Source organism: Phyllobates terribilis, unplaced genomic scaffold (genome assembly GCF_046119375.1).
Source record: "Phyllobates terribilis strain yellow unplaced genomic scaffold, ASM4611937v1 Scaffold_2__4_contigs__length_985480577, whole genome shotgun sequence".
Lineage (NCBI taxonomy): Eukaryota > Metazoa > Chordata > Amphibia > Anura > Dendrobatidae > Phyllobates > Phyllobates terribilis.
In genome coordinates this window covers 966,918,284-966,944,773 of record NW_027362762.1, presented here as the reverse complement: position 1 = coordinate 966,944,773, position 26,490 = coordinate 966,918,284, and the positions used below count along the sequence as shown (strand labels likewise).

The following is a 26,490-nucleotide window of genomic DNA, read 5'->3' as shown; positions in this document are numbered from 1 at the left end:
TGTCACCGCTGATCTCTGGTGACGGATAGGCGTCATTCTCAGTGATGTCACTGCTGATCTCTGGTGACGGATAGGCTTCATTCTCATTGATGTCACCGCTGATCTCTGGTGACGGATAGGCTTCATTCTCATTGATGTCACCGCTGATCTCTAGTGATGGATAGGCGGCATTCTCAGTGATGTCACCGCTGATCTCTGGTGATGGATAGGCGGCATTCTCAGTGATGTCACCGCTGATCTCAAGTGATGGATAGGCGGCATTCTCAGTGATGTCACCGCTGATCTCTAGTGATGGATAGGCGGCATTCTCAGTGATGTCACCGCTGATCTCTAGTGATGGATAGGCGGCATTCTCAGTGATGTCACCGCTGATCTCTAGTGATGGATAGGCGGCATTCTCAGTGATGTCACCGCTGATCTCTAGTGATGGATAGGTGTCATTCTCAGTGATGTCACCGCTGATCTCTGGTGATGGATAGGCGGCATTCTCAGTGATGTCACCGCTGATCTCTGGTGATGGATAGGCGGCATTCTCAGTGATGTCACCGCTGATCTCTAGTGATGGATAGACGGCATTCTCAGTGATGTCACTGCTGAACTCTAGTGATGGATAGGCGGCATTCTCAGTGATGTCACCGCTGATCTCTGGTGATGCATAGTCGGCATTCTCAGTGATGTCACCGCTGATCTCTGGTGATGGATAGGCGACATTCTCAGTGATGTCACCGCTGATCTCTGGTGATGGATAGGCGGCATTCTCAGTGATGTCACCTCTGATCTCTGGTGATGGATAGGCGGCATTCTCAGTGATGTCACCGCTGATCTCTGGTGATTGATAGGAGGCATTCTCAGTGATGTCACCGCTGATCTCTAGTAATGGATAGGCGGCATTCTCAGTGATGTCACCGCTGATCTCTAGTGATGGATAGGCGGCATTCTCAGTGATGTCACCGCTGATCTCTAGTAATGGATAGGCGGCATTCTCAGTGATGTCACCGCTGATCTCTAGTGATGGATAGGAGGCATTCTCAGTGATGTCACCGCTGATCTCTAGTGATGGATAGGCGGCATTCTCAGTGATGTCACCGCTGATCTCTAGTGATGGATAGGCGGCATTCTCAGTGATGTCACCGCTGATCTCTAGTGATGGATAGGCGGCATTCTCAGTGATGTCACCGCTGATCTCTGGTGATGGATAGGAGGCATTCTCAGTGATGTCACCGCTGATCTCTGGTGATGGATAGGAGGCATTCTCAGTGATGTCACCGCTGATCTCTGGTGATGGATAGGCGGCATTCTCAGTGATGTCACCGCTGATCTCTAGTGATGGATAGGCTTCATTCTCAGTGATGTCACCGCTGATCTCTGGTGATGGATAGGCTTCATTCTCAGTGATGTCACCGCTGATCTCTGGTGATGGATAGGCGACATTCTCAGTGATGTCACCGCTGATCTCTGGTGATGGATAGGCGGCATTCTCAGTGATGTCACCGCTGATCTCTGGTGATGGATAGGCGGCATTCTCAGTGATGTCACCGCTGATCTCTGGTGATGGATAGGTGGCATTCTCAGTGATGTCACCGCTGATCTCTGGTGATGGATAGGCGGCATTCTCAGTGATGTCACCTCTGATCTCTGGTGATGGATAGGCGTCATTCTCAGTGATGTCACCACTGATCTCTAGTAATGGATAGGCGGCATTCTCAGTGATGTCACCGCTGATCTCTAGTGATGGATAGGAGGCATTCTCAGTGATGTCACCGCTGATCTCTAGTAATGGATAGGCGGCATTCTCAGTGATGTCACCGCTGATCTCTAGTGATGGATAGGCGGCATTCTCAGTGATGTCACCGCTGATCTCTGGTGATGGATAGGAGGCATTCTCAGTGATGTCACCGCTGATCTCTAGTGATGGATAGGCTTCATTCTCAGTGATGTCACCGCTGATCTCTGGTGATGGATAGGCGGCATTCTCAGTGATGTCACCGCTGATCTCAAGTGATGGATAGGCGGCATTCTCAGTGATGTCACCGCTGATCTCTAGTGATGGATAGGCGGCATTCTCAGTGATGTCACCGCTGATCTCTAGTGATGGATAGGCGGCATTCTCAGTGATGTCACCGCTGATCTCTAGTGATGGATAGGTGGCATTCTCAGTGATGTCACCGCTGATCTCTGGTGATGGATAGGCGGCATTCTGAGTGATGTCACCGCTGATCTCTGGTGATGGATAGGCGGCATTCTCAGTGATGTCACCGCTGATCTCTGGTGATGGATAGGCGGCATTCTCAGTGATGTCACCGCTGATCTCTAGTGATGGATAGGCGGCATTCTCAGTGATGTCACCGCTGATCTCTGGTGATGGATAGGCGGCACTCTCAGTGATGTCACCGCTGATCTCTGGTGACGGATAGGCGTCATTCTCAGTGATGTCACTGCTGATCTCTGGTGATGGATAGGCGGCATTCTCAGTGATGTCACCGCTGATCTCTAGTGATGGATAGGCGGCATTCTCAGTGATGTCACCGCTGATCTCTGGTGACGGATAGGCTTCATTCTCATTGATGTCACCGCTGATCTCTAGTGATGGATAGGCGGCATTCTCAGTGATGTCACCGCTGATCTCTGGCGACGGATAAGCGGCATTCTCAGTGATGTCACCGCTCATCTCTCTAGTGATGGATAGGCGGCATTCTCAGTGATGTCACCGCTGATCTCTAGTGATGGATAGGCGGCATTCTCAGTGATGTCACCGCTGATCTCTGGTGATGGATAGGTGGCATTCTCAGTGATGTCACCGCTGATCTCTGGTGATGGATAGGCGTCATTCTCAGTGATGTCACCGCTGATCTCTAGTGATGGATAGGCGGCATTCTCAGTGATGTCACCTCTGATCTCTGGTGATGGATAGGCGGCATTCTCAGTGATGTCACCGCTGATCTCTAGTGATGGATAGGCGGCATTCTCAGTGATGTCACCTCTGATCTCTGGTGATGGATAGGAGGCATTCTCAGTGATGTCACCTCTGATCTCTAGTGATGGATAGGCGGCATTCTCAGTGATGTCACTGCTGATCTCTAGTGATGGATATGCGGCATTCTCAGTGATGTCACCGCTGATCTCTGGTGATGGATAGGCGGCATTCTCAGTGATGTCACTGCTGATCTCTGGTGATGGATAGGCGGCATTCTCAGTGATGTCACCGCTGATCTCTGGTGATGGATAGGCGGCATTCTCAGTGATGTCACTGCTGATCTCTAGTGATGGATAGGCGGCATTCTCAGTGATGTCACCGCTGATCTCTAGTGATGGATAGGCGGCATTCTCAGTGATGTCATCGCTGATCTCTAGTGATGGATAGGCGGCATTCTCAGTGATGTCACCGCTGATCTCTGGTGATGGATAGGCGGCATTCTCAGTGATGTCACCGCTGATCTCTGGTGATGGATAGGCGGCATTCTCAGTGATGTCACCGCTGATCTCTGGTGATGGATAGGCGGCATTCTCAGTGATGTCACCGCTGATCTCTGGTGATGTATAGGCGGCATTCTCAGTGATGTCACCGCTGATCTCTGGTGATGGATGGGCGTCATTCTCAGTGATGTCATCGCTGATCTCTGGTGATGGATAGACGGCATTCTCAGTGATGTCATCGCTGATCTCTGGTGATGGATAGGCGGCATTCTCAGTGATGTCACCGCTGATCTCTAGTGATGGATAGGTGGCATTCTCAGTGATGTCACCGCTGATCTCTAGTGATGGATAGGCGGCATTCTCAGTGATGTCACCGCTGATCTCTAGTGATGGATAGGCGGCATTCTCAGTGATGTCACTGCTGATCTCTGGTGATGGATAGGCGGCATTCTCAGTGATGTCACTGCTGATCTCTAGTGATGGATAGGCGGCATTCTCAGTGATGTCACCGCTGATCTCTGGTGATGGATAGGAGGCATTCTCAGTGATGTCACCGCTGATCTCTGGTGATGGATAGGCGGCATTCTCAGTGATGTCACTGCTGATCTCTGGTGATGGATAGGCGGCATTCTCAGTGATGTCACCGCTGATCTCTGGTGATGGATAGGCGGCATTCTCAGTGATGTCACCGCTGATCTCTGGTGATGGATAGGCGGCATTCTCAGTGATGTCACCGCTGATCTCTAGTGATGGATAGGCGGCATTCTCAGTGATGTCACCGCTGATCTCTGGTGATGGATAGGCGGCATTCTCAGTGATGTCACCGCTGATCTCTAGTGATGGATAGGCGGCATTCTCAGTGATGTCACCGCTGATCTCTGGTGATGGATAGGCGTCATTCTCAGTGATGTCACTGCTGATCTCTAGTGATGGATAGGCGGCATTCTCAGTGATGTCACCGCTGATCTCTGGTGACGGATAGGCGTCATTCTCAGTGATGTCACTGCTGATCTCTGGTGACGGATAGGCTTCATTCTCATTGATGTCACCGCTGATCTCTGGTGACGGATAGGCTTCATTCTCATTGATGTCACCGCTGATCTCTAGTGATGGATAGGCGGCATTCTCAGTGATGTCACCGCTGATCTCTGGTGATGGATAGGCGGCATTCTCAGTGATGTCACCGCTGATCTCAAGTGATGGATAGGCGGCATTCTCAGTGATGTCACCGCTGATCTCTAGTGATGGATAGGCGGCATTCTCAGTGATGTCACCGCTGATCTCTAGTGATGGATAGGCGGCATTCTCAGTGATGTCACCGCTGATCTCTAGTGATGGATAGGTGGCATTCTCAGTGATGTCACCGCTGATCTCTGGTGATGGATAGGCGGCATTCTCAGTGATGTCACCGCTGATATCTGGTGATGGATAGGCGGCATTCTCAGTGATGTCACCGCTGATCTCTAGTGATGGATAGACGGCATTCTCAGTGATGTCACTGCTGATCTCTAGTGATGGATAGGAGGCATTCTCAGTGATGTCACCGCTGATCTCTAGTGATGGATAGGTGGCATTCTCAGTGATGTCACTGCTGATCTCTAGTGATGGATAGGTGGCATTCTCAGTGATGTCACCGCTGATCTCTGGTGATGCATAGGCGGCATTCTCAGTGATGTCACCGCTGATCTCTGGTGATGGATAGGCGACATTCTCAGTGATGTCACCGCTGATCTCTGGTGATGGATAGGCGGCATTCTCAGTGATGTCACCGCTGACCTCTGGTGATGGATAGGCGGCATTCTCAGTGATGTCACCTCTGATCTCTAGTGATGGATAGGAGGCATTCTCAGTGATGTCACCGCTGATCTCTAGTAATGGATAGGCGGCATTCTCAGTGATGTCACCGCTGATCTCTAGTGATGGATAGGAGGCATTCTCAGTGATGTCACCGCTGATCTCTAGTAATGGATAGGCGGCATTCTCAGTGATGTCACCGCTGATCTCTAGTGATGGATAGGCGGCATTCTCAGTGATGTCACCGCTGATCTCTGGTGATGGATAGGAGGCATTCTCAGTGATGTCACCGCTGATCTCTGGTGATGGATAGGAGGCATTCTCAGTGATGTCACCGCTGATCTCTGGTGATGGATAGGCGGCATTCTCAGTGATGTCACCGCTGATCTCTGGTGATGGATAGGCGGCATTCTCAGTGATGTCACCTCTGATCTCTGGTGATGGATAGGCGGCATTCTCAGTGATGTCACCGCTGATCTCTAGTGATGGATAGGCGGCATTCTCAGTGATGTCACCGCTGATCTCTGGTGATGGATAGGCGGCATTCTCAGTGATGTCACCGCTGATCTCTGGTGATGGATAGGCGGCATTCTCAGTGATGTCACCGCTCATCTCTGGTGATGGATAGGCGGCATTCTCAGTGATGTCACCACTGATCTCTAGTAATGGATAGGCGGCATTCTCAGTGATGTCACCGCTGATCTCTAGTGATGGATAGGAGGCATTCTCAGTGATGTCACCGCTGATCTCTAGTGATGGATAGGCGGCATTCTCAGTGATGTCACCGCTGATCTCTGGTGATGGATAGGCGACATTCTCAGTGATGTCACCGCTGATCTCTGGTGATGGATAGGCGGCATTCTCAGTGATGTCACCGCTGATCTCTGGTGATGGATAGGCGGCATTCTCAGTGATGTCACCGCTGATCTCTAGTGATGGATAGGCGGCATTCTCAGTGATGTCACCGCTGATCTCTGGTGATGGATAGGCGGCATTCTCAGTGATGTCACCGCTGATCTCTGGTGATGGATAGGCGGCATTCTCAGTGATGTCACCGCTGATCTCTAGTGATGGATAGGAGGCATTCTCAGTGATGTCACCGCTGATCTCTAGTGATGGATAGGCGGCATTCTCAGTGATGTCACCGCTGATCTCTGGTGATGGATAGGTGGCATTCTCAGTGATGTCACCGCTGATCTCTAGTGATGGATAGGCGGCATTCTCAGTGATGTCACCGCTGATCTCTGGTGATGGATAGGCGACATTCTCAGTGATGTCACCGCTGATCTCTGGTGATGGATAGGCGGCATTCTCAGTGATGTCACCACTGATCTCTAGTAATGGATAGGCGGCATTCTCAGTGATGTCACCGCTGATCTCTAGTGATGGATAGGAGGCATTCTCAGTGATGTCACCGCTGATCTCTAGTAATGGATAGGCGGCATTCTCAGTGATGTCACCGCTGATCTCTAGTGATGGATAGGCGGCATTCTCAGTGATGTCACCGCTGATCTCTGGTGATGGATAGGAGGCATTCTCAGTGATGTCACCGCTGATCTCTAGTGATGGATAGGCTTCATTCTCAGTGATGTCACCGCTGATCTCTGGTGATGGATAGACGGCATTCTCAGTGATGTCACCGCTGATCTCAAGTGATGGATAGACGGCATTCTCAGTGATGTCACCGCTGATCTCTAGTGATGGATAGGCGGCATTCTCAGTGATGTCACCGCTGATCTCTAGTGATGGATAGGTGGCATTCTCAGTGATGTCATCGCTGATCTCTGGTGATGGATAGGCGGCATTCTGAGTGATGTCACCGCTGATCTCTGGTGATGGATAGGCGGCATTCTCAGTGATGTCACCGCTGATCTCTGGTGATGGATAGGCGGCATTCTCAGTGATGTCACCACTGATCTCTAGTAATGGATAGGCGGCATTCTCAGTGATGTCACCGCTGATCTCTAGTGATGGATAGGCGGCATTCTCAGTGATGTCACCGCTGATCTCTAGTGATGGATAGGCAGCATTCTCAGTGATGTCACTGCTGATCTCTGGTGATGGATAGGCAGCATTCTCAGTGATGTCACCGCTGATCTCTGGTGACGGATAGGCGTCATTCTCAGTGATGTCACTGCTGATCTCTGGTGATGGATAGGCGGCATTCTCAGTGATGTCACCGCTGATCTCTAGTGATGGATAGGCGGCATTCTCAGTGATGTCACCGCTGATCTCTGGTGACGGATAGGCTTCATTCTCATTGATGTCACCGCTGATCTCTAGTGATGGATAGGCGGCATTCTCAGTGATGTCACCGCTGATCTCTGGCGACGGATAAGCGGCATTCTCAGTGATGTCACCGCTCATCTCTCTAGTGATGGATAGGCGGCATTCTCAGTGATGTCACCGCTGATCTCTAGTGATGGATAGGCGGCATTCTCAGTGATGTCACCGCTGATCTCTGGTGATGGATAGGTGGCATTCTCAGTGATGTCACCGCTGATCTCTGGTGATGGATAGGTGGCATTCTCAGTTATGTCACCGCTGATCTCTGGTGATGGATAGGCGGCATTCTCAGTGATGTCACCGCTGATCTCTAGTGATGGATAGGCGGCATTCTCAGTGATGTCACCGCTGATCTCTAGTGATGGATAGGCGGCATTCTCAGTGATGTCACCGCTGATCTCTAGTGATGGATAGGTGGCATTCTCAGTGATGTCACCGCTGATCTCTGGTGATGGATAGGCGGCATTCTCAGTGATGTCACCGCTGATCTCTGGTGATGGATAGGCGGCATTCTCAGTGATGTCACCGCTGATCTCTAGTGATGGATAGACGGCATTCTCAGTGATGTCACTGCTGATCTCTAGTGATGGATAGGTGGCATTCTCAGTGATGTCACCGCTGATCTCTGGTGATGCATAGGCGGCATTCTCAGTGATGTCACCGCTGATCTCTGGTGATGGATAGTCGACATTCTCAGTGATGTCACCGCTGATCTCTGGTGATGGATAGGCGGCATTCTCAGTGATGTCACCGCTGATCTCTGGTGATGGATAGGCGGCATTCTCAGTGAGGTCACCGCTGATCTCTGGTGATGGATAGTCGACATTCTCAGTGATGTCACCGCTGATCTCTGGTGATGGATAGGCGGCATTCTCAGTGATGTCACCGCTGATCTCTGGTGATGGATAGGCGGCATTCTCAGTGATGTCACCGCTGATCTCTGGTGATGGATAGGAGGCATTCTCAGTGATGTCACCGCTGATCTCTAGTAATGGATAGGCGGCATTCTCAGTGATGTCACCGCTGATCTCTAGTGATGGATAGGAGGCATTCTCAGTGATGTCACCGCTGATCTCTAGTAATGGATAGGCGGCATTCTCAGTGATGTCACCGCTGATCTCTAGTGATGGATAGGCGGCATTCTCAGTGATGTCACCGCTGATCTCTGGTGATGGATAGGAGGCATTCTCAGTGATGTCACCGCTGATCTCTGGTGATGGATAGGCGGCATTCTCAGTGATGTCACCGCTGATCTCTAGTAATGGATAGGCGGCATTCTCAGTGATGTCACCGCTGATCTCTAGTGATGGATAGGCGGCATTCTCAGTGATGTCACTGCTGATCTCTGGTGATGGATAGGAGGCATTCTCAGTGATGTCACCGCTGATCTCTGGTGATGGATAGGCGGCATTCTCAGTGATGTCACCGCTGATCTCTAGTGATGGATAGGCTTCATTCTCAGTGATGTCACCGCTGATCTCTGGTGATGGATAGGCGGCATTCTCAGTGATGTCACCGCTGATCTCTGGTGATGGATAGGCTTCATTCTCAGTGATGTCACCGCTGATCTCTGATGATGGATAGGCGACATTCTCAGTGATGTCACCGCTGATCTCTGGTGATGGATAGGCGGCATTCTCAGTGATGTCACCGCTGATCTCTGGTGATGGATAGGCGGCATTCTCAGTGATGTCACCTCTGATCTCTGGTGATGGATAGGCGGCATTCTCAGTGATGTCACCGCTGATCTCTGGTGATGGATAGGCGGCATTCTCAGTGATGTCACCTCTGATCTCTGGTGATGGATAGGCGGCATTCTCAGTGATGTCACCACTGATCTCTAGTAATGGATAAGCGGCATTCTCAGTGATGTCACCGCTGATCTCTAGTGATGGATAGGAGGCATTCTCAGTGATGTCACCGCTGATCTCTAGTAATGGATAGGCGGCATTCTCAGTGATGTCACCGCTGATCTCTAGTGATGGATAGTAGGCATTCTCAGTGATGTCACCGCTGATCTCTGGTGATGGATAGGGGGCATTCTCAGTGATGTCACCGCTGATCTCTGGTGATGGATAGGAGGCATTCTCAGTGATGTCACCGCTGATCTCTAGTGATGGATAGGCTTCATTCTCAGTGATGTCACCGCTGATCTCTGGTGATGGATAGGCGGCATTCTCAGTGATGTCACCGCTGATCTCAAGTGATGGATAGGCGGCATTCTCAGTGATGTCACCGCTGATCTCTAGTGATGGATAGGCGGCATTCTCAGTGATGTCACCGCTGATCTCTAGTGATGGATAGGCGGCATTCTCAGTGATGTCACCGCTGATCTCTAGTGATGGATAGGTGGCATTCTCAGTGATGTCACCGCTGATCTCTGGTGATGGATAGGCGGCATTCTGAGTGATGTCACCGCTGATCTCTGGTGATGGATAGGCGGCATTCTCAGTGATGTCACCGCTGATCTCTGGTGATGGATAGGCGGCATTCTCAGTGATGTCACCGCTGATCTCTAGTAATGGATAGGCGGCATTCTCAGTGATGTCACCGCTGATCTCTGGTGATGCATAGGCGGCATTCTCAGTGATGTCACCGCTGATCTCTGGTGATGGATAGTCGACATTCTCAGTGATGTCACCGCTGATCTCTGGTGATGGATAGGCGGCATTCTCAGTGATGTCACCGCTGATCTCTGGTGATGCATAGGCGGCATTCTCAGTGATGTCACCGCTGATCTCTGGTGATGGATAGTCGACATTCTCAGTGATGTCACCGCTGATCTCTGGTGATGGATAGGCGGCATTCTCAGTGATGTCACCGCTGATCTCTGGTGATGGATAGGCGGCATTCTCAGTGATGTCACCGCTGATCTCTGGTGATGGATAGTCGACATTCTCAGTGATGTCACCGCTGATCTCTGGTGATGGATAGGCGGCATTCTCAGTGATGTCACCGCTGATCTCTGGTGATGGATAGGCGGCATTCTCAGTGATGTCACCGCTGATCTCTGGTGATGGATAGGTGGCATTCTCAGTGATGTCACCGCTGATCTCTAGTAATGGATAGGCGGCATTCTCAGTGATGTCACCGCTGATCTCTAGTGATGGATAGGAGGCATTCTCAGTGATGTCACCGCTGATCTCTAGTAATGGATAGGCGGCATTCTCAGTGATGTCACCGCTGATCTCTAGTGATGGATAGGCGGCATTCTCAGTGATGTCACCGCTGATCTCTAGTAATGGATAGGCGGCATTCTCAGTGATGTCACCGCTGATCTCTAGTGATGGATAGGAGGCATTCTCAGTGATGTCACTGCTGATCTCTGGTGATGGATAGGAGGCATTCTCAGTGATGTCACCGCTGATCTCTGGTGATGGATAGGAGGCATTCTCAGTGATGTCACCGCTGATCTCTGGTGATGGATAGGCGGCATTCTCAGTGATGTCACCGCTGATCTCTAGTGATGGATAGGCTTCATTCTCAGTGATGTCACCGCTGATCTCTGGTGATGGATAGGCTTCATTCTCAGTGATGTCACCGCTGATCTCTGGTGATGGATAGGCGACATTCTCAGTGATGTCACCGCTGATCTCTGGTGATGGATAGGCGGCATTCTCAGTGATGTCACCGCTGATCTCTGGTGATGGATAGGCGGCATTCTCAGTGATGTCACCTCTGATCTCTGGTGATGGATAGGCGGCATTCTCAGTGATGTCACCGCTGATCTCTGGTGATGGATAGGCGGCATTCTCAGTGATGTCACCTCTGATCTCTGTTGATGGATAGGCGTCATTCTCAGTGATGTCACCACTGATCTCTAGTAATGGATAGGCGGCATTCTCAGTGATGTCACCGCTGATCTCTAGTGATGGATAGGAGGCATTCTCAGTGATGTCACCGCTGATCTCTAGTAATGGATAGGCGGCATTCTCAGTGATGTCACCGCTGATCTCTAGTGATGGATAGTAGGCATTCTCAGTGATGTCACCGCTGATCTCTGGTGATGGATAGGGGGCATTCTCAGTGATGTCACCGCTGATCTCTGGTGATGGATAGGAGGCATTCTCAGTGATGTCACCGCTGATCTCTAGTGATGGATAGGCTTCATTCTCAGTGATGTCACCGCTGATCTCTGGTGATGGATAGGCGGCATTCTCAGTGATGTCACCGCTGATCTCAAGTGATGGATAGGCGGCATTCTCAGTGATGTCACCGCTGATCTCTAGTGATGGATAGGCGGCATTCTCAGTGATGTCACCGCTGATCTCTAGTGATGGATAGGCGGCATTCTCAGTGATGTCACCGCTGATCTCTAGTGATGGATAGGTGGCATTCTCAGTGATGTCACCGCTGATCTCTGGTGATGGATAGGCGGCATTCTGAGTGATGTCACCGCTGATCTCTGGTGATGGATAGGCGGCATTCTCAGTGATGTCACCGCTGATCTCTGGTGATGGATAGGCGGCATTCTCAGTGATGTCACCGCTGATCTCTAGTAATGGATAGGCGGCATTCTCAGTGATGTCACCGCTGATCTCTAGTGATGGATAGGCGGCATTCTCAGTGATGTCACCGCTGATCTCTAGTGATGGATAGGCAGCATTCTCAGTGATGTCACCGCTGATCTCTGGTGATGGATAGGCGGCACTCTCAGTGATGTCACCGCTGATCTCTGGTGACGGATAGGCGTCATTCTCAGTGATGTCACTGCTGATCTCTGGTGATGGATAGGCGGCATTCTCAGTGATGTCACCGCTGATCTCTAGTGATGGATAGGCGGCATTCTCAGTGATGTCACCGCTGATCTCTGGTGACGGATAGGCTTCATTCTCATTGATGTCACCGCTGATCTCTAGTGATGGATAGGCGGCATTCTCAGTGATGTCACCGCTGATCTCTGGCGACGGATAAGCGGCATTCTCAGTGATGTCACCGCTCATCTCTCTAGTGATGGATAGGCGGCATTCTCAGTGATGTCACCGCTGATCTCTAGTGATGGATAGGCGGCATTCTCAGTGATGTCACCGCTGATCTCTGGTGATGGATAGGTGGCATTCTCAGTGATGTCACCGCTGATCTCTGGTGATGGATAGGTGGCATTCTCAGTTATGTCACCGCTGATCTCTGGTGATGGATAGGTGGCATTCTCAGTGATGTCACCGCTGATCTCTAGTGATGGATAGGCGGCATTCTCAGTGATGTCAGCGCTGATCTCTAGTGATGGATAGGCGGCATTCTCAGTGATGTCACCGCTGATCTCTGGCGATGAGTGTGAATCTGGTGTTCGCGCTGCGGTTTCCTCTCGTTCTTTCGTTACTTTCCATTACGACTCTGTGCCGGTGCTGATGTTCCTGATGGCGACATCACCAGAGTCGCAGATTAGCTACATCCACACCGGCTTGGTCTCGGCTTGGTCATTATCTTAGTCTCGGCTTGTTCTTGTCTTGGTCTTTATCTTGGTCTTGGCTTGGTCTCCTCTTGGTCTCGGCTTAGTCTTTATCTTGGTCTCGGCTTTGTCTTTATCTTGGTCTTGGCTTGGTCTCGGCTTGGTCTTGGCTTGGTCTTTATCTTGGTCTCGGCTTTGTCTTTATCTTGGTCGCCGCTTGGTCTCGGCTTGGTCTCGGCATGGTCTTTATCTTGGTCTCGGCTTGGTCTTTATCTTGGTCTCGGCTTTGTCTTTATCTTGGTCTCGGCTTGGTCTCGGCTTGGTCTTTATCTTGGTCTCGGCTTTGTCTTTATCTTGGTCTTGGCTTGGTCTCGGCTTGGTCTTGGCTTGGTCTTTATCTTGGTCTCGGCTTTGTCTTTATCTTGGTCGCCGCTTGGTCTCGGCTTGGTCTCGGCATGGTCTTTATCTTGGTCTCGGCTTGGTCTTTATCTTGGTCTCGGCTTTGTCTTTATCTTGGTCTTGGCTTGGTCTCGGCTTGGTCTTGGCTTGGTCTTTATCTTGGTCTCGGCTTTGTCTTTATCTTGGTCGCCGCTTGGTCTCGGCTTGGTCTCGGCATGGTCTTTATCTTGGTCTCGGCTTGGTCTTTATCTTGGTCTCGGCTTGGTCTCGGCTTGGTCTTTATCTTGGTCGCCGCTTGGTCTCGGCTTGGTCTTTATCTTGGTCGCCGCTTGGTCTCAGCTTGGTCTTTATCTTGGTCTTTATATTGGTCTCGGCTTGGTCTTGGCTTGGTCTTTATCTTGGTCTTGTCTTGGTCTCGGCTTGGTCTTTATCTTTGTCTCAGCTTGTTCTCGGCTTGGTCTTTATCTTGATCGCCATTTGGTCTCTGCTTGGTCTTTATCTTGGTCGCCGCTTGGTCTTGGCTTGGTCTTTATCTTGGTCTTTATATTGGTCTCGGCTTGGTCTTTATCTTGGTCGCCGCTTGGTCTCGGCTTGGTCTCGGCTTGGTCTCCGTTTGGTCTCCGCTTGGTCTCACCTTGGTCTCCGCTTGGTCTCCGCTTGGTGCTCCATGTTTGCTCTGAACATGATGTGAAGCTGAGATGTGGCTGGAGCAGGTGACACAAAGCACCAAAAGCAAAAAGAGATCCACTAATCCCACAGAGCAGTTAAAGGAATTGTCCACTTGATACAGCAAACTCTTGTAAATTGCCCTGTAATCACTTATTTACACAATGAGAGGGAAACAGTGGAACAGATCCACAGACCACGTGACCATGGAGCATTAGGCTGTGTGCCCACGATGCTTTTTTGGTGCAAATTTTGGTACGTATTTGCAGCGCGTAAACGCTCCAGAAACGCATTGTATACCTTATCCCATGACTTCCTATGACATTCTGCAAGTTCTGTGCACATGGTCCGTATTTTTTCTGCGCAGATTTTACTCGCAGAAAAAATACGGACATGACCAATTCTTGTGCGTTTGTGCATGCGTATTTGCCTATACAATGCATTGGAAAAACGCATGGCAAATACGAGTCAAATACGCGTCAAAAATGCATGTAAAAACCGCATGCGTTTTTCTGCCAAGGAGATGCAGAAATGCTCAGGAAAATTTCTGCTTCATTTCTGCATCGTGGGCACATAGCCTTAGGGCCCGAAACCTGCAAAAATGCACCTTGTTCCATCCACTGTATAGTGTTTATAGTTCTAGAGGCTGAGGTGTGGTGGTCCATGGGGATCATGCGGCTGAGATACGGTGTTCTTTGAGCTGTTGGGGCCGAGTTTCGGGCGTCCGGGTGGATCTTGGGGCCAATTTGCGGAAGTCCGTGAGGTTCTTGGGGCCGTGGTGCCGGCGCCCGTCGGGATCTTCGGGCCGAGGTGCGTGTGTTCATACGGTTCATGGGGCCGAGGTGCCACTATCCATGAGTCTAGATTCTTGGGGTTCAGTGTCCATGGTTCTGTGCTGTTGTCCAGACTTAAGTCTTCATGTGGTGCTGGTTCTCTGTGCTCAGTGCAGATACTATTGGGTTACTTTCGGCTTTGTAGTTCAGGTGTCAGGATCTTGAGATTCAGAAATTCACGGTTTTAGATTCTTTGGTCCATCTGTTCATGGTTCTAGGAACTTGATATTTAGATATTCTTGATTCTTGGACGTAAAGTTCAGGTGTCCGTGCTTTGGGACGCTGCGGTTGAGGTGTCCGCACTTCGGAACGCTGCGGTTGAGGCGTCCGTGCTTCAGGACGCTGCGGTTGAGGTGTCCTTGATTCGGGACACCGCGGTTGAGGTGTTCATGATTTGGGACTCCTCTTTTGAGGTGTCCATGATTCGGGACACTGCAGTTGAGGTGTCTGCGATTCGGGACGCTGCGGTTGAGGTGTCCATGATTCGGGACAATGCGGTTGAGGTGTCCATGATTCGGGACAATGCGGTTGAGGTGTCCATGATTCGGGACGATGTGGTTGAGGTGTCCATGATTCGGGACGATGCGGTTGAGGTGTCCATGATTCGGGACAATGCGGTTGAGGTGTCCATGATTCGGGAAGATGCGGTTGAGGTGTCCATGATTCGGGACAATGCGGTTGAGGTGTCCATGATTCGGGACGATGCGTTTGAGGTGTCCATGATTCGGGACGATGCGGTTGAGGTGTCCATGATTCGGGAGGATGCGGTTGAGGTGTCCATCATTCGGGACGATGCGGTTGAGGTGTCCATGATTCGGGACGATGCGGTTGAGGTGTCCATGATTCAGGACACTGCGTTTGAGGTGTCCATGATTTGGGATGCTGCGGTTGAGGTGTCCGCAATTCGGGACGCTGCATTCGATGCATGAGGAGACGAAAGAACATGACAGCGAGCACCTCTTTCCCCCCCAAGCACCTCGCTCTCCTCACATTCAGGGCCAATCAGGAAGGAGGTGCAGAAATGTTGATTTTGGGCCTTTCTAATAGATGAAGTGCCCGGGACACTCCATTAACCTTCAAGGACTCTGAGCCGTGGGTGCGGGGTCTTGTCACCATTGCACGGTTGGCAGGATTTTTTGGCCGGGCCACGTCTTCGAGGCGGGTGGTCAGACGTGGCCCTGGCCTGAAGCAGCTGTTTTTTCGATGCCAGGCCTTTGTCCCGTGAAGCCCCCTTCTCTCGGCTATGGCAGCTTGTCTATGGGCAGCTGGCACCTCTGCTCGCTTTTTGCTTTTTAACTTTCAGATTTTTTTTTCTTCTTTAATTTAGTCTCTTATTTTTTTTGCCCCCCTCCTCAAGGTTCCCTAACTGCAGCAAAGTCTTTTCTGTGAGACCCCCGATCCTCTCCAGATTGGGACCCTTAAGCAACCTTGGTCTTTTGTCCCCTTTTCAATAAAAAGAGAAAAAAAAAATGAAAGGAGAAAGGAGGAGGGGGGAATAGAAATAAAGAAAAGCGACCCACGGGGCAATAGTCTCTTGAGCCAGCTTGCTGCATGACAATGAATACGGACTCTATTAAGCCTCGTTCTGCCTGTTAGTGTTTCTAGGGGCAACGCAGCCCCCATATGGAAAGCATGCAATATATTAGAGGGTCTCATTGTGGGGCCGATGCATGACTGGCAGTTGTAGTCCCTCCTCACACTTGACACTGCCTGTGTTTATCTAATGCGTGGAGGGGGGGCTGTTATCGGGGGTATTGTGCCGCGCTATGAGAGGGGCAGAGGGAGGGGGCGCCCCAAAAATACATGAATATTCAAGCAGCGTCGTCAATGATCGGAGGGGGGGGGGGGAAGCAGATGGAATTCATGTTGAGAGGCGAATACCCCCCTCCCCACCACTAATAAACCAATGATCCCTCCAAAAAAACTTCTCCCAATCCAGTTCTGTGTCTCCGGAGAGTGTGGGATCTGCACTTATCCAATTAGAAGCTTGTCAAGTGGAGGTGATCCTGAGCGAAGGGACAGCGATTAAAGCGAATTGGGTAAAAAAAGGGAAAAAGTAAATAAAAATAAAAATCCTCCCCGGTCTTCGTCTTCTTCTTCCCCCTCTGGAACTTTTTGCTTTTTTTAATTCTGCCTCCAACGAGATTGAGCTAAAATAATTGTAGGGTTTAAGAAGCGAAGTTTGAGAAATTCCTCCTGCTCTGAGTGTGCGAGGCGAGGGCGTCAAGGGGGGAGAGCGCCCCGGGGAATGGGGGGGGGGATAGCGAGTACCAGGGGAGAGCGCCAGGTGGGGAGCGCCAGAGGAGAGTGCCAAGGTAGAGCACCAGGGGAGAGCGAGTCAGGAGGGAGCGCCAGAGAGAAGTGCCAGGGGAGAGAGCACCCAGGGGGGGATAGCGAGCACCAGGGGAGAGCGCCAGGTGGGGAGCGCCAGAGGAGAGTGCCAAGGTAGAGCACCAGGGGAGAGCGAGTCAGGAGGGAGCGCCAGAGAGAAGTGCCAGGGGAGAGAGCACCCAGGGGGGGATAGCGAGCACCAGGGGATAGCGAGCACCAGGGGAGAGCGCCAGGTGGGGAGCGCCAGAGGAGAGTGCCAAGGTAGAGCACCAGGGGAGAGCGAGTCAGGAGGGAGCGCCAGAGAGAAGTGCCAGGGGAGAGAGCGCCCGGGGGGGGATAGCGAGCACCAGGGGAGAGCGCCAGGTGGGGAGCGCCAGAGGAGAGTGCCAAGGTAGAGCACCAGGGGAGAGCGAGTCAGGAGGGAGCGCCAGAGAGAAGTGCCAGGGGAGAGAGCGCCCGGGGGGGGATAGCGAGCACCAGGGGAGAGCGCCAGGTGGGGAGCGCCAGAGGAGAGTGCCAAGGTAGAGCACCAGGGGAGAGCGAGTCAGGAGGGAGCGCCAGAGAGAAGTGCCAGGGGAGAGAGCGCCCGGGGGGGGATAGCGAGCACCAGGGGAGAGCGCCAGGTGGGGAGCGCCAGAGGAGAGTGCCAAGGTAGAGCACCAGGGGAGAGCGAGTCAGGAGGGAGCGCCAGAGAGAAGTGCCAGGGGAGAGAGCGCCCGGGGGGGGATAGCGAGCACCAGGGGAGAGCGCCAGGTGGGGAGCGCCAGAGGAGAGTGCCAAGGTAGAGCACCAGGGGAGAGCAAGTCAGGAGGGAGCGCCAGAGAGAAGTGCCAGGGGAGAGAGTGTCCGGGGGGGGGATAGCGCCAGGCGGGGAGCGCCAGAGGAGAGTGCCAAGGTAGAGCACCAGGGGAGAGCGAGTCAGGAGGGAGCACCAGAGAGAAGTGCCAGGGGAGAGAGCGCCCGGGGGGGAGATAGCGAGCACCAGGGGAGAGCGCCAGGTGGAGAGCGCCAGAGGAGAGTGCCAAGGTAGAGCACCAGGGGAGAGCAAGTCAGGAGGGAGCGCCAGAGAGAAGTGCCAGGGGAGAGAGCGCCCGGGGGGAGATAGCGAGCACCAGGGGAGAGCGCCAGGTGGGGAGCGCCAGAGGAGAGTGCCAAGGTAGAGCACCAGGGGAGAGCAAGTCAGGAGGGAGCGCCAGAGAGAAGTGCCAGGGGAGAGAGCGCCCGGGGGTGGGGGATAGCGAGCACCAGGGGAGAGCGCCAGGCGGGGAGCGCCAGAGGAGAGTGCCAAGGAAGAGCACCAGGGGAGAGCGAGTCAGGAGGGAGCGCCAGAGAGGAGTGCCAGGGGAGAGAGTGTCCGGGGGGAGAGCATGTCAGGAGAGATTGCCAGAGAAGAGTGCCAGGGGAGAGCACATCAGGAGGGAGCGCCAGAGGAGAGTGCCAGGGGAGAGCACATCAGGAGGGAGCACCAGGGGAGAGCACATCAGGAGGGAGCGCCAGGGGGAGAGTGCCAGAGGAGAGTGCCAGGGGAGAGCACATCAGGAGGGAGTGCCAGGGGAGAGCGTGTCAGGAGGGAGCGCCAGAGGAGAGAGCATCAGGAGGGAGCACCAGGTGAGTAATGACAGAAGAGAGTGCCAGGGGGAGAGTAGCGGGGCGAGAGCATCTGGAGGGAGCACCAGGGCAGAGTGCGTCAGGAGGGAGCGACAGGGAAAGAGCACCAGGGTGGAGAATGTCAAGGGAGAGCGCCAGAGAAGAGCGTGAGGGGGGGAGGGTCACCGGATGAGAGTGCCAGAGGAGCGAGCGCCAGGGGAGAGAGGATCAGGAGGGTGTACCAGGGGGAGAGCACCAGAGAGTGCCTGGAGGGAGTGCCAGAGGGAGAGCATCTGGAGGGAGCACCAGGAGAGAACACATCAGGAGGGAGCGCCGGGGAAAGAGCACTAGGGGGGTGAGTGTCGGGAGAGTGCTTGGAAGAGACTTGACGTTTGGACCCTTCTGTTAGGAATTTGTTTACTTTCTGTCTATTTTCTTCCAAATTCATACATTTTCTTTTTTCCTTCGTTTCGGGGTGATCACGTGTCCTCCGACGTGCCAGTCTCTCCGGCTGCATCGATGGTGATCCGTGCATTCTTGATTGTTGTGGCACGTTAGAGAAGATATCCGTTACAGGTCGCCGTCTGGTGCGTCTTCTGCCAGGTTGGAATTGGCAGATCTTTGCTCATCTGATCGCACCTTCCTTAATCCGTTCACGTCCTTTGGCTCGGATCCTGCTTTTTCCGCCTCTCCGCTCTTCGTATTCTCTTACCGATCCTTTTTGCTCTTCCTACTATTTTTGGGGGTCCTGTTGCACGCCGTAGCGGCTTGGTTGCCCTGTGGCCTCTCTTATTGAGAACTTTCTGAGTTTGGCAGAGTGCAGCCCCGTCAGTGAGAGGATATATAGTATTGCATTCCAGAAGATGTTTTATGTGTCCAGGGTCGGACTTGGCCCCTCCACCCAAACTCGGGGATCTAATCCCACTGATAGGAACCAGAACTGTACAGATCACCGAGAGGTTTTCTCTTTGGTGGTCAACTGTAAAGTTCCCAGAAACTTTCTTTATGACGCAATTTTATTAATTGAGTATGGACGCCCAAATCGTGATTAAAGCCGGACTCTTAAAGGGGCAATAATGGGTGTTGGCCATTGACCAGAGCTGTCCAGAAAACCAAGGATGGAATTAAAAATGACCACATATAAAAGAAGGTCCCTTTTTGGCTAATATTACATTATCAATGGGGACAAGACCCCCAGCAGTGGTCACCTGTCTTTTAGAGTATGTTTGTCCTTGGATGGACCCATGGCGGTTCCTTGTGTTCCCGGGCAGCCATCTTTGTAGACAAAGTCTTCATTTAGCTTCATTCTACTTAACCTGACTCTAATTTGGCCAATCAGCGGTTCCCAATTATGGTGACTCAAACCCCCACCCAATAAAAATAAAAAATGCAAAAAAGTTCCATTTTGGTGACAAAGGAGTTACTAGGAGTTTGGGTGGCGCAGCGTCCACAATAATATTTCTCTATCGCTTGTTTAGGCTGAACTGCCAAGTATATAAGAGGGGAAAATCAAGAAAAATGAAATAATAAAAGACGTCTCACAAGACGCGGACTTGTAAGGCCAAGTTTCCACTCAGTCATACGCGTCCAACCTCCCACTAGCAAACCCTGTACTCCTGTGAGTGCCAGAAATAGCCGGGCTGAGATAAAGCAGACCCCAATGATGAGGATCTGGCCTCGCAGTTCGGGGATCCGCGCCAGGATCTCTCTGGTAGGTATGAAATAGGGGGGAGAGGTGGAGGGGGCTTTGAAATGTGTCCATAGACAAAAAGTTTATTTATATGAAACGATCATCATCCGAGGTGTGGAAAGTACGCGGACGGGACTAAAAGAAAATTCTAAGATTTTACCCCTAACTTTCTCTCTCGACTATTGCAGGCTTTAGGATTACTGACTTCTATGTGATTCTTTAGAATCTCTGATTTTAGTGAGATTCTTTGCTCTCTCTTTCTTGTGTTGGATTCGGGACTTTTTGGGAGAATCTTCCTTCAAATCTTATTGAAATACCCAGTTACATTTCTCAGTTGCAGTACCACTTTCTGCCACTGTCATTATAAATAGCAATGAATTCAACAGCGCCCCCCCCCCCCCCACACACACACACACACACACCTGTAAACCAGTTGGGCACTCCAGATAGATCCTTTTATTTGCATCAAGAGAGTAGAAACTCTAAAGCACTACAAGTCTCAGCAACGTGTCTCCTGACTGTGCTGATGCCTATTCTGAGCCTTGTTTGCAGGGAAGGTGGTAATAATAAGATTCAGTGGTCTCGATCAGGAACCACGACTGATTTTCTGACCCGGGATGGTTGACCACTGTGTATATTTTCTCAGCAAATATAGACTTTCATGACAGATCGACTGTTATTTTATGCAGTGAATTGTGGAAATATATACATGCTGTTTCTGTTTCATGTGTTGGCGTGGCTTTATGATAAACTTTGATACAATAATATCTGACTTTTATATGTGAAAATCATGCAGTCGTCTTATACTAACATTACGTAACAATGTACCTCCCTACTACTTATCTTGCTTAGTGCTGATTTCTTCAAATTTTGACTGATGGACCTATCCCACTTTCTTTTTGGCTCTCAAAACTCATCGGTGCTTTGTCACATCCCTAGTAATCCACAGATCAAAATTTTCCTTGAGTGATAAGCCCATCATATGTATCTATGACAATTCCTCAGCTCCTCCAATACCCATGGGTGCTTTATCGCTGATTTCCAAAACTCAACGGATAAAACTTAAACAGAGTGATTTACTCATCCCATATATGTATGACATCTTCTCATCTCTCCAGATACATAAGGGCGCTTTATCTCAACTTTTTAGAATCCACAGATGAAACTCTCCTTTACATCTATTAAAATACCTCCTCAGTGCCTCCAATGCCCATAGGTGTTTTATCTCAACTTTTTATAATCCACAGATGAAACTCTCCTTTGCATCTATTAAAATACCTCCTCAGTTCCTCCAATGCCCATAGGTGTTTTATCTCAGCTCTCCAATTATCCACTGATGAAACATACCTGCAGGAATACATTCATTCTGTGTATCTATAAGGATTCTTCCTCAGCTCTCCCAAGAACCATGGGTGCTTTAACTAAACTTTCCAATAATCCCGAGATGAAACTTGCTGACAGTGGTATATCCAACCCATTTATGTATTATGACATTTTCACAGCTCCACCAATATCCAAAGCTTACCTGCAGGAATTCACCTATCCTGTGAATCTGTTATTACAACTCCTAAATTCCCCCAGTACCTAAAGGTGCTTTTCTCACTTTCCAATAATCTTCAGATTAAATTTACCTGGAGCAATACACCCATCCTATATATATATATGATAGACTTGGCTTTCTTAATACCCATGGGTGTTTCATCTCAACTCCCCAATAATCCCCTGATGAAACATATCTGTAATGATACATTCAGCTTCTGTATCTATAATGATACCTCCTCAGCTCTCCTAATACTCATGGGTGCTTTCTCATACATTACAATATCAAGTGTTGGCCCATAGCAGCATGGCTTCCTAGTTTGATATATGTATTAAAGTGGACCTGCATGGGTTAATTGCGGGTCCTGGTCATTAAAGGGGAATGCAGTGCAATATATCTAGGTTGTACATAACGCGTTGGATATCCGTGATCAATGATTTTCATGTTGTACCAAAGGGGGTTCACTTTTTCAAATTTAGGGGATTTTTTGAGCTCCAGAGCAACAGTGCTGACATATAAAATGTGTGCTATCTGATTTTTTTAAAGTGACAACAGCATGTTATTTCATCTTATGGCATCAACTTACTGCTGAAAGACTTTGTGATCAGAGTCACCCATTACTTTCTATGGGAACGTCGTCAATATACCCTCAACTTAAATGTGATTCTCTTTCATGCAGCGTGGAAGTGGTTAACTCCAGCAGAAGAGGAGGACATGTTCCTGGCTGTCCACTCTGGAGTGGTGAAATGTGAGCCTGTAGCCCCCCTCACTCCCCTGCAGCCCCTATAGCAGAAGGAGTTGAAGTTGTCTTTTATACAGTTCCAGCCCTTGTTAATTTCACTCCACTAATGACTCCCCCCTGGGGTATGATTTACATGCCTATCTGAGGCCATAGGAGGAGGAGGCTGGGAAGGAGGGGTGTAAAGAGAAGGGGTCTGCGGGTCAGGGGTCATCTAAACCCCCACTCACAGGAAATTGTTATTTTAACCTGGTGGGAAGAGTATTAAGATTTCCAAACAGCTGCTATTGCCTCATTATGAAGAGGGCACGGCCAGGACTTTATCCCCAGCACATAAGTCTGGTGGCCCCTCGTCTGCCCCAGGAATGTCCCTTCCATGGAGGGGAAGCTGCTCGGACTCCAGTAGCTGCTGGGATTTGCAGACCCCCATCTCCCCCCACAAGTTGCTCTCAGAACATTTTTGGAACTTTTTTGGTTAGAATGTTGCAGCAATGTTATGTGTTTCCTTTGTTTTGGCGTCTTTTCCCATCGTGTTTATTTCTCCCGTCTTGTAGGACTTTTCTTTGCACTTGTGATTGTGTTTAGGCTGCGGATTCCGGTAGTGCTGCCATTGTCACAGTCATGTGACCATAACACGCTTGACACTTAACACATAATCCTTCATGTATTTGCATGTGATCATCATGTGATGAGTGTATTCCTCCTATGCGGAGCTCCTGAATGAGCCTGGAGAACTACAAGTCCCAGCACAGCTACCACGGACTTCATTGTTTTCCTGGCGGCTTAACTGTTTATGATTATAATGTATAGATATTACTGCAAAACATTGTATGTTACTGCAGTCAGGAAATGTTACAAATTGCAACATCTGATAAATGTTCTGTCATTATTACTGTTCAGAATTGATGGAGTCTCTCCTGTAAGAGCAGTCACACTATGGAGCTCTGTACTGTAAGAGCGGTCACACTATGGAGCTCTGTACTGTAAGAGCGGTCACACTATAGAGCTCTGTACTGTATGAGCGGTTACACTATGGAGCTCTGTACTGTAAGAGCGGTCACACTATGGAGCTCTGTACTGTAAGAGCGGTTACACTATGGAGCTCTGTACTGTATGAGCGGTTACACTATGGAGCTCTGTACTGTAAGAGCGGTTACACTATGGAGCTCTGTACTGTAAGAGCGGTTACACTATGGAGCTCTGTACTGTAAGAGCGGTCACACTATGGAGCTCTGTACTGTAAGAGCGGTCACACTGTGGAGCTCTGTACTGTAAGAGCGGTCACACTATGGAGCTCTGTACTGTAAGAGCGGTCACACTATAGAGCTCTGTACTGTAAGAGCGGTCACACTATGGAGCTCTGTACTGTAAGAGCGGTCACACTATGGAGCTCTGTACTGTAAGAACGGTCACACTATGGAGCTCTGTACTGTAAGAGCGGTCACACTATGGAGCTCTGTACTGTAAGAGCGGTTACACTATGGAGCTCTGTACTGTAAGAGCGGTCACACTATGGAGCTCTGTACTGTAAGAGCGGTTACACTATGGAGCTCTGTACTGTAAGAGCGGTCACACTATGGAGCTCTGTACTGTAAGAGCGGTCACACTGTGGAGGTGTGTACTGTAAGAGCGGTCACACTATAGAGCTCTGTACTGTAAGAGCGGTCACACTATAGAGCTCTGTACTGTAAGAGCGGTCACAATATAGAGCTCTGTGCTGTAAGAGCAGTCACACTATAGAGCTGTGTACTGTAAGAGCGGTCACACTATGGAGCTCTGTACTGTAAGAGCGGTCACACTATGGAGCTCTGTACTGTAAGAGCGGTCACACTATAGCGCTCTGAACTGAAAGAGCGGTCACACTATAGAGCTCTGTACTGTAAGAGCGGTCACACTATAGAGCTCTGTACTGTAAGAGCGGTCACACTATAGAGCTCTGTACTGTAAGAGCGGTCACACTATAGAGCTCTGTACTGTAAGAGCGGTCACACTATGGAGCTCTGTACTGTAAGAGCGGTCACACTATAGAGCTCTGTACTGTAAGAGCGGTCACACTATGGAGCTCTGTACTGGAAGAACGGTCACACTATAGAGCCCTGTACTATAAGAGCGGTCACACTATGGAGCTCTGTACTGTAAGAGCGGTCACACTGTGGAACTCTGTACTGTAAGAGCGGTCACACTATAGAGCTCTGTACTGTAAGAGCGGTCACACTATAGAGCTCTGTACTGTAAGAGCGGTCACACTATGGAGCTCTGTACTGTAAGAACGGTCACACTATAGAGCCCTGTACTATAAGAGCGGTCACACTATGGAGCTCTGTACTGTAAGAGCGGTCACACTATGGAGCTCTGTACTGTAAGAACGGTCACACTATAGAGCTCTGTACTGTAAGAGCGGTCACACTATAGAGCTCTGTACTGCAAGAGCGGTCACACTATGGAGCTCTGTACTGTAAGAACGGTCACACTATAGAGCCCTGTACTATAAGAGCGGTCACACTATAGAGCCCTGTACTATAAGAGCGGTCACACTATGGAGCTCTGTACTGTAAGAGCGGTCACACTGTGGAACTCTGTACTGTAAGAGCGGTCACACTATGGAGCTCTGTACTATAAGAGCGGTCACACTATGGAGCTCTGTACTGTAAGAGCGGTCACACTATAGAGCTGTGTACTGTAAGAGCGGTCACACTATGGAGCTCTGTACTATAAGAGCGGTCACACTATGGAGCTCTGTACTATAAGAGCGGTCACACTATGGAGCTCTGTACTGTAAGAGCGGTCACACTGTGGAACTCTGTACTGTAAGAGCGGTCACACTATGGAGCTCTGTACTGTAAGAGCGGTCACACTATGGAGCTCTGTACTGTAAGAGCGGTCACACTATAGAGCTGTGTACTGTAAGAGCGGTCACACTATGGAGCTCTGTACTGTAAGAGCGGTCACACTATAGAGCTCTGTACTGTAAGAGCGGTCACACTATAGAGCTCTGTACTGTAAGAGCGGTCACACTATGGAGCTCTGTACTGTAAGAGCGGTCACACTATGGAGCTCTGTACTGTAAGAGCGGTCACACTGTGGAACTCTGTACTGTAAGAGCGGTCACACTATAGAGCTCTGTACTGTAAGAGCGGTCACACTATATAACTCTGTACTATAAGAGCGGTCACACTATGGAGCTCTGTACTATAAGGGCGGTCACACTATAGAGCTCTGTACTGTAAGAGCGGTCACACTATGGAGCTCTGTACTATAAGAGCGGTCACACTATGGAGCTCTGTACTATAAGAGCGGTCACACTATGGAGCTCTGTACTGTAAGAGCGGTCACACTATGGAGCTCTGTACTATAAGGGCGGTCATACTATCACTGTAGATGGGGAACTCTATTACCCCCTTGTGGTGGCGGCTGAGCTGGACATCTCGTTTTCCTCCTTTTTCCAGATTTACACCTGACAGTCCCGGTTCATCCTCATGTAGACCCCATTAGTAATGCTTGCCCCCCATGCTGCCTCCTGTCTGTGCACTGACTGTCTGTTGTCTCCGCAGGTGCTCGAGGCTGAGTTGCAGGGTCGGGGAGCTCGCTGAATGTGCCCAGGGTCCTCGGTGCTGTATATGGAATCAGGATGATCGTCCGGATCTCTGCGGTCGCTGCCGTCTGCTGCTGCCTCCTCTCCGCAGTCTGCTGCCAGGACCGGCCTGGTAAGTCTCCGTCACTAGTGGACATGATGGTGCTATTCCCTTCCCATTCATATACTGGACCGGGGAGCTTACAATCTACACGCACGCACATAAGCTGGATTAATGATGCCACAAAGCC

The 26,490-nt window shown here is 50.5% G+C and overlaps 1 protein-coding gene across 5 annotated transcripts in view; it reads left to right on the top strand.

The window, feature by feature from the left end:
• Nucleotides 1–26,490, top strand: part of BOC (BOC cell adhesion associated, oncogene regulated) — a 150,543-nt gene that overhangs the window by 88,582 nt on the left and 35,471 nt on the right. For 4 of the 5 annotated variants that reach the window (XM_073668660.1, XM_073668658.1, XM_073668659.1 and 1 more), the window contains exon 2: nt 26,220–26,372. In XM_073668660.1, coding sequence (XP_073524761.1) covers nt 26,297–26,372 — 76 coding nt within the window. In that variant the 5' untranslated portion in view covers nt 26,220–26,296. Of the gene's footprint in view, nt 1–20,295; nt 20,411–26,219; nt 26,373–26,490 lie in introns of those variants that run through there. The other variant, XM_073668657.1, reaches the window with a different exon arrangement.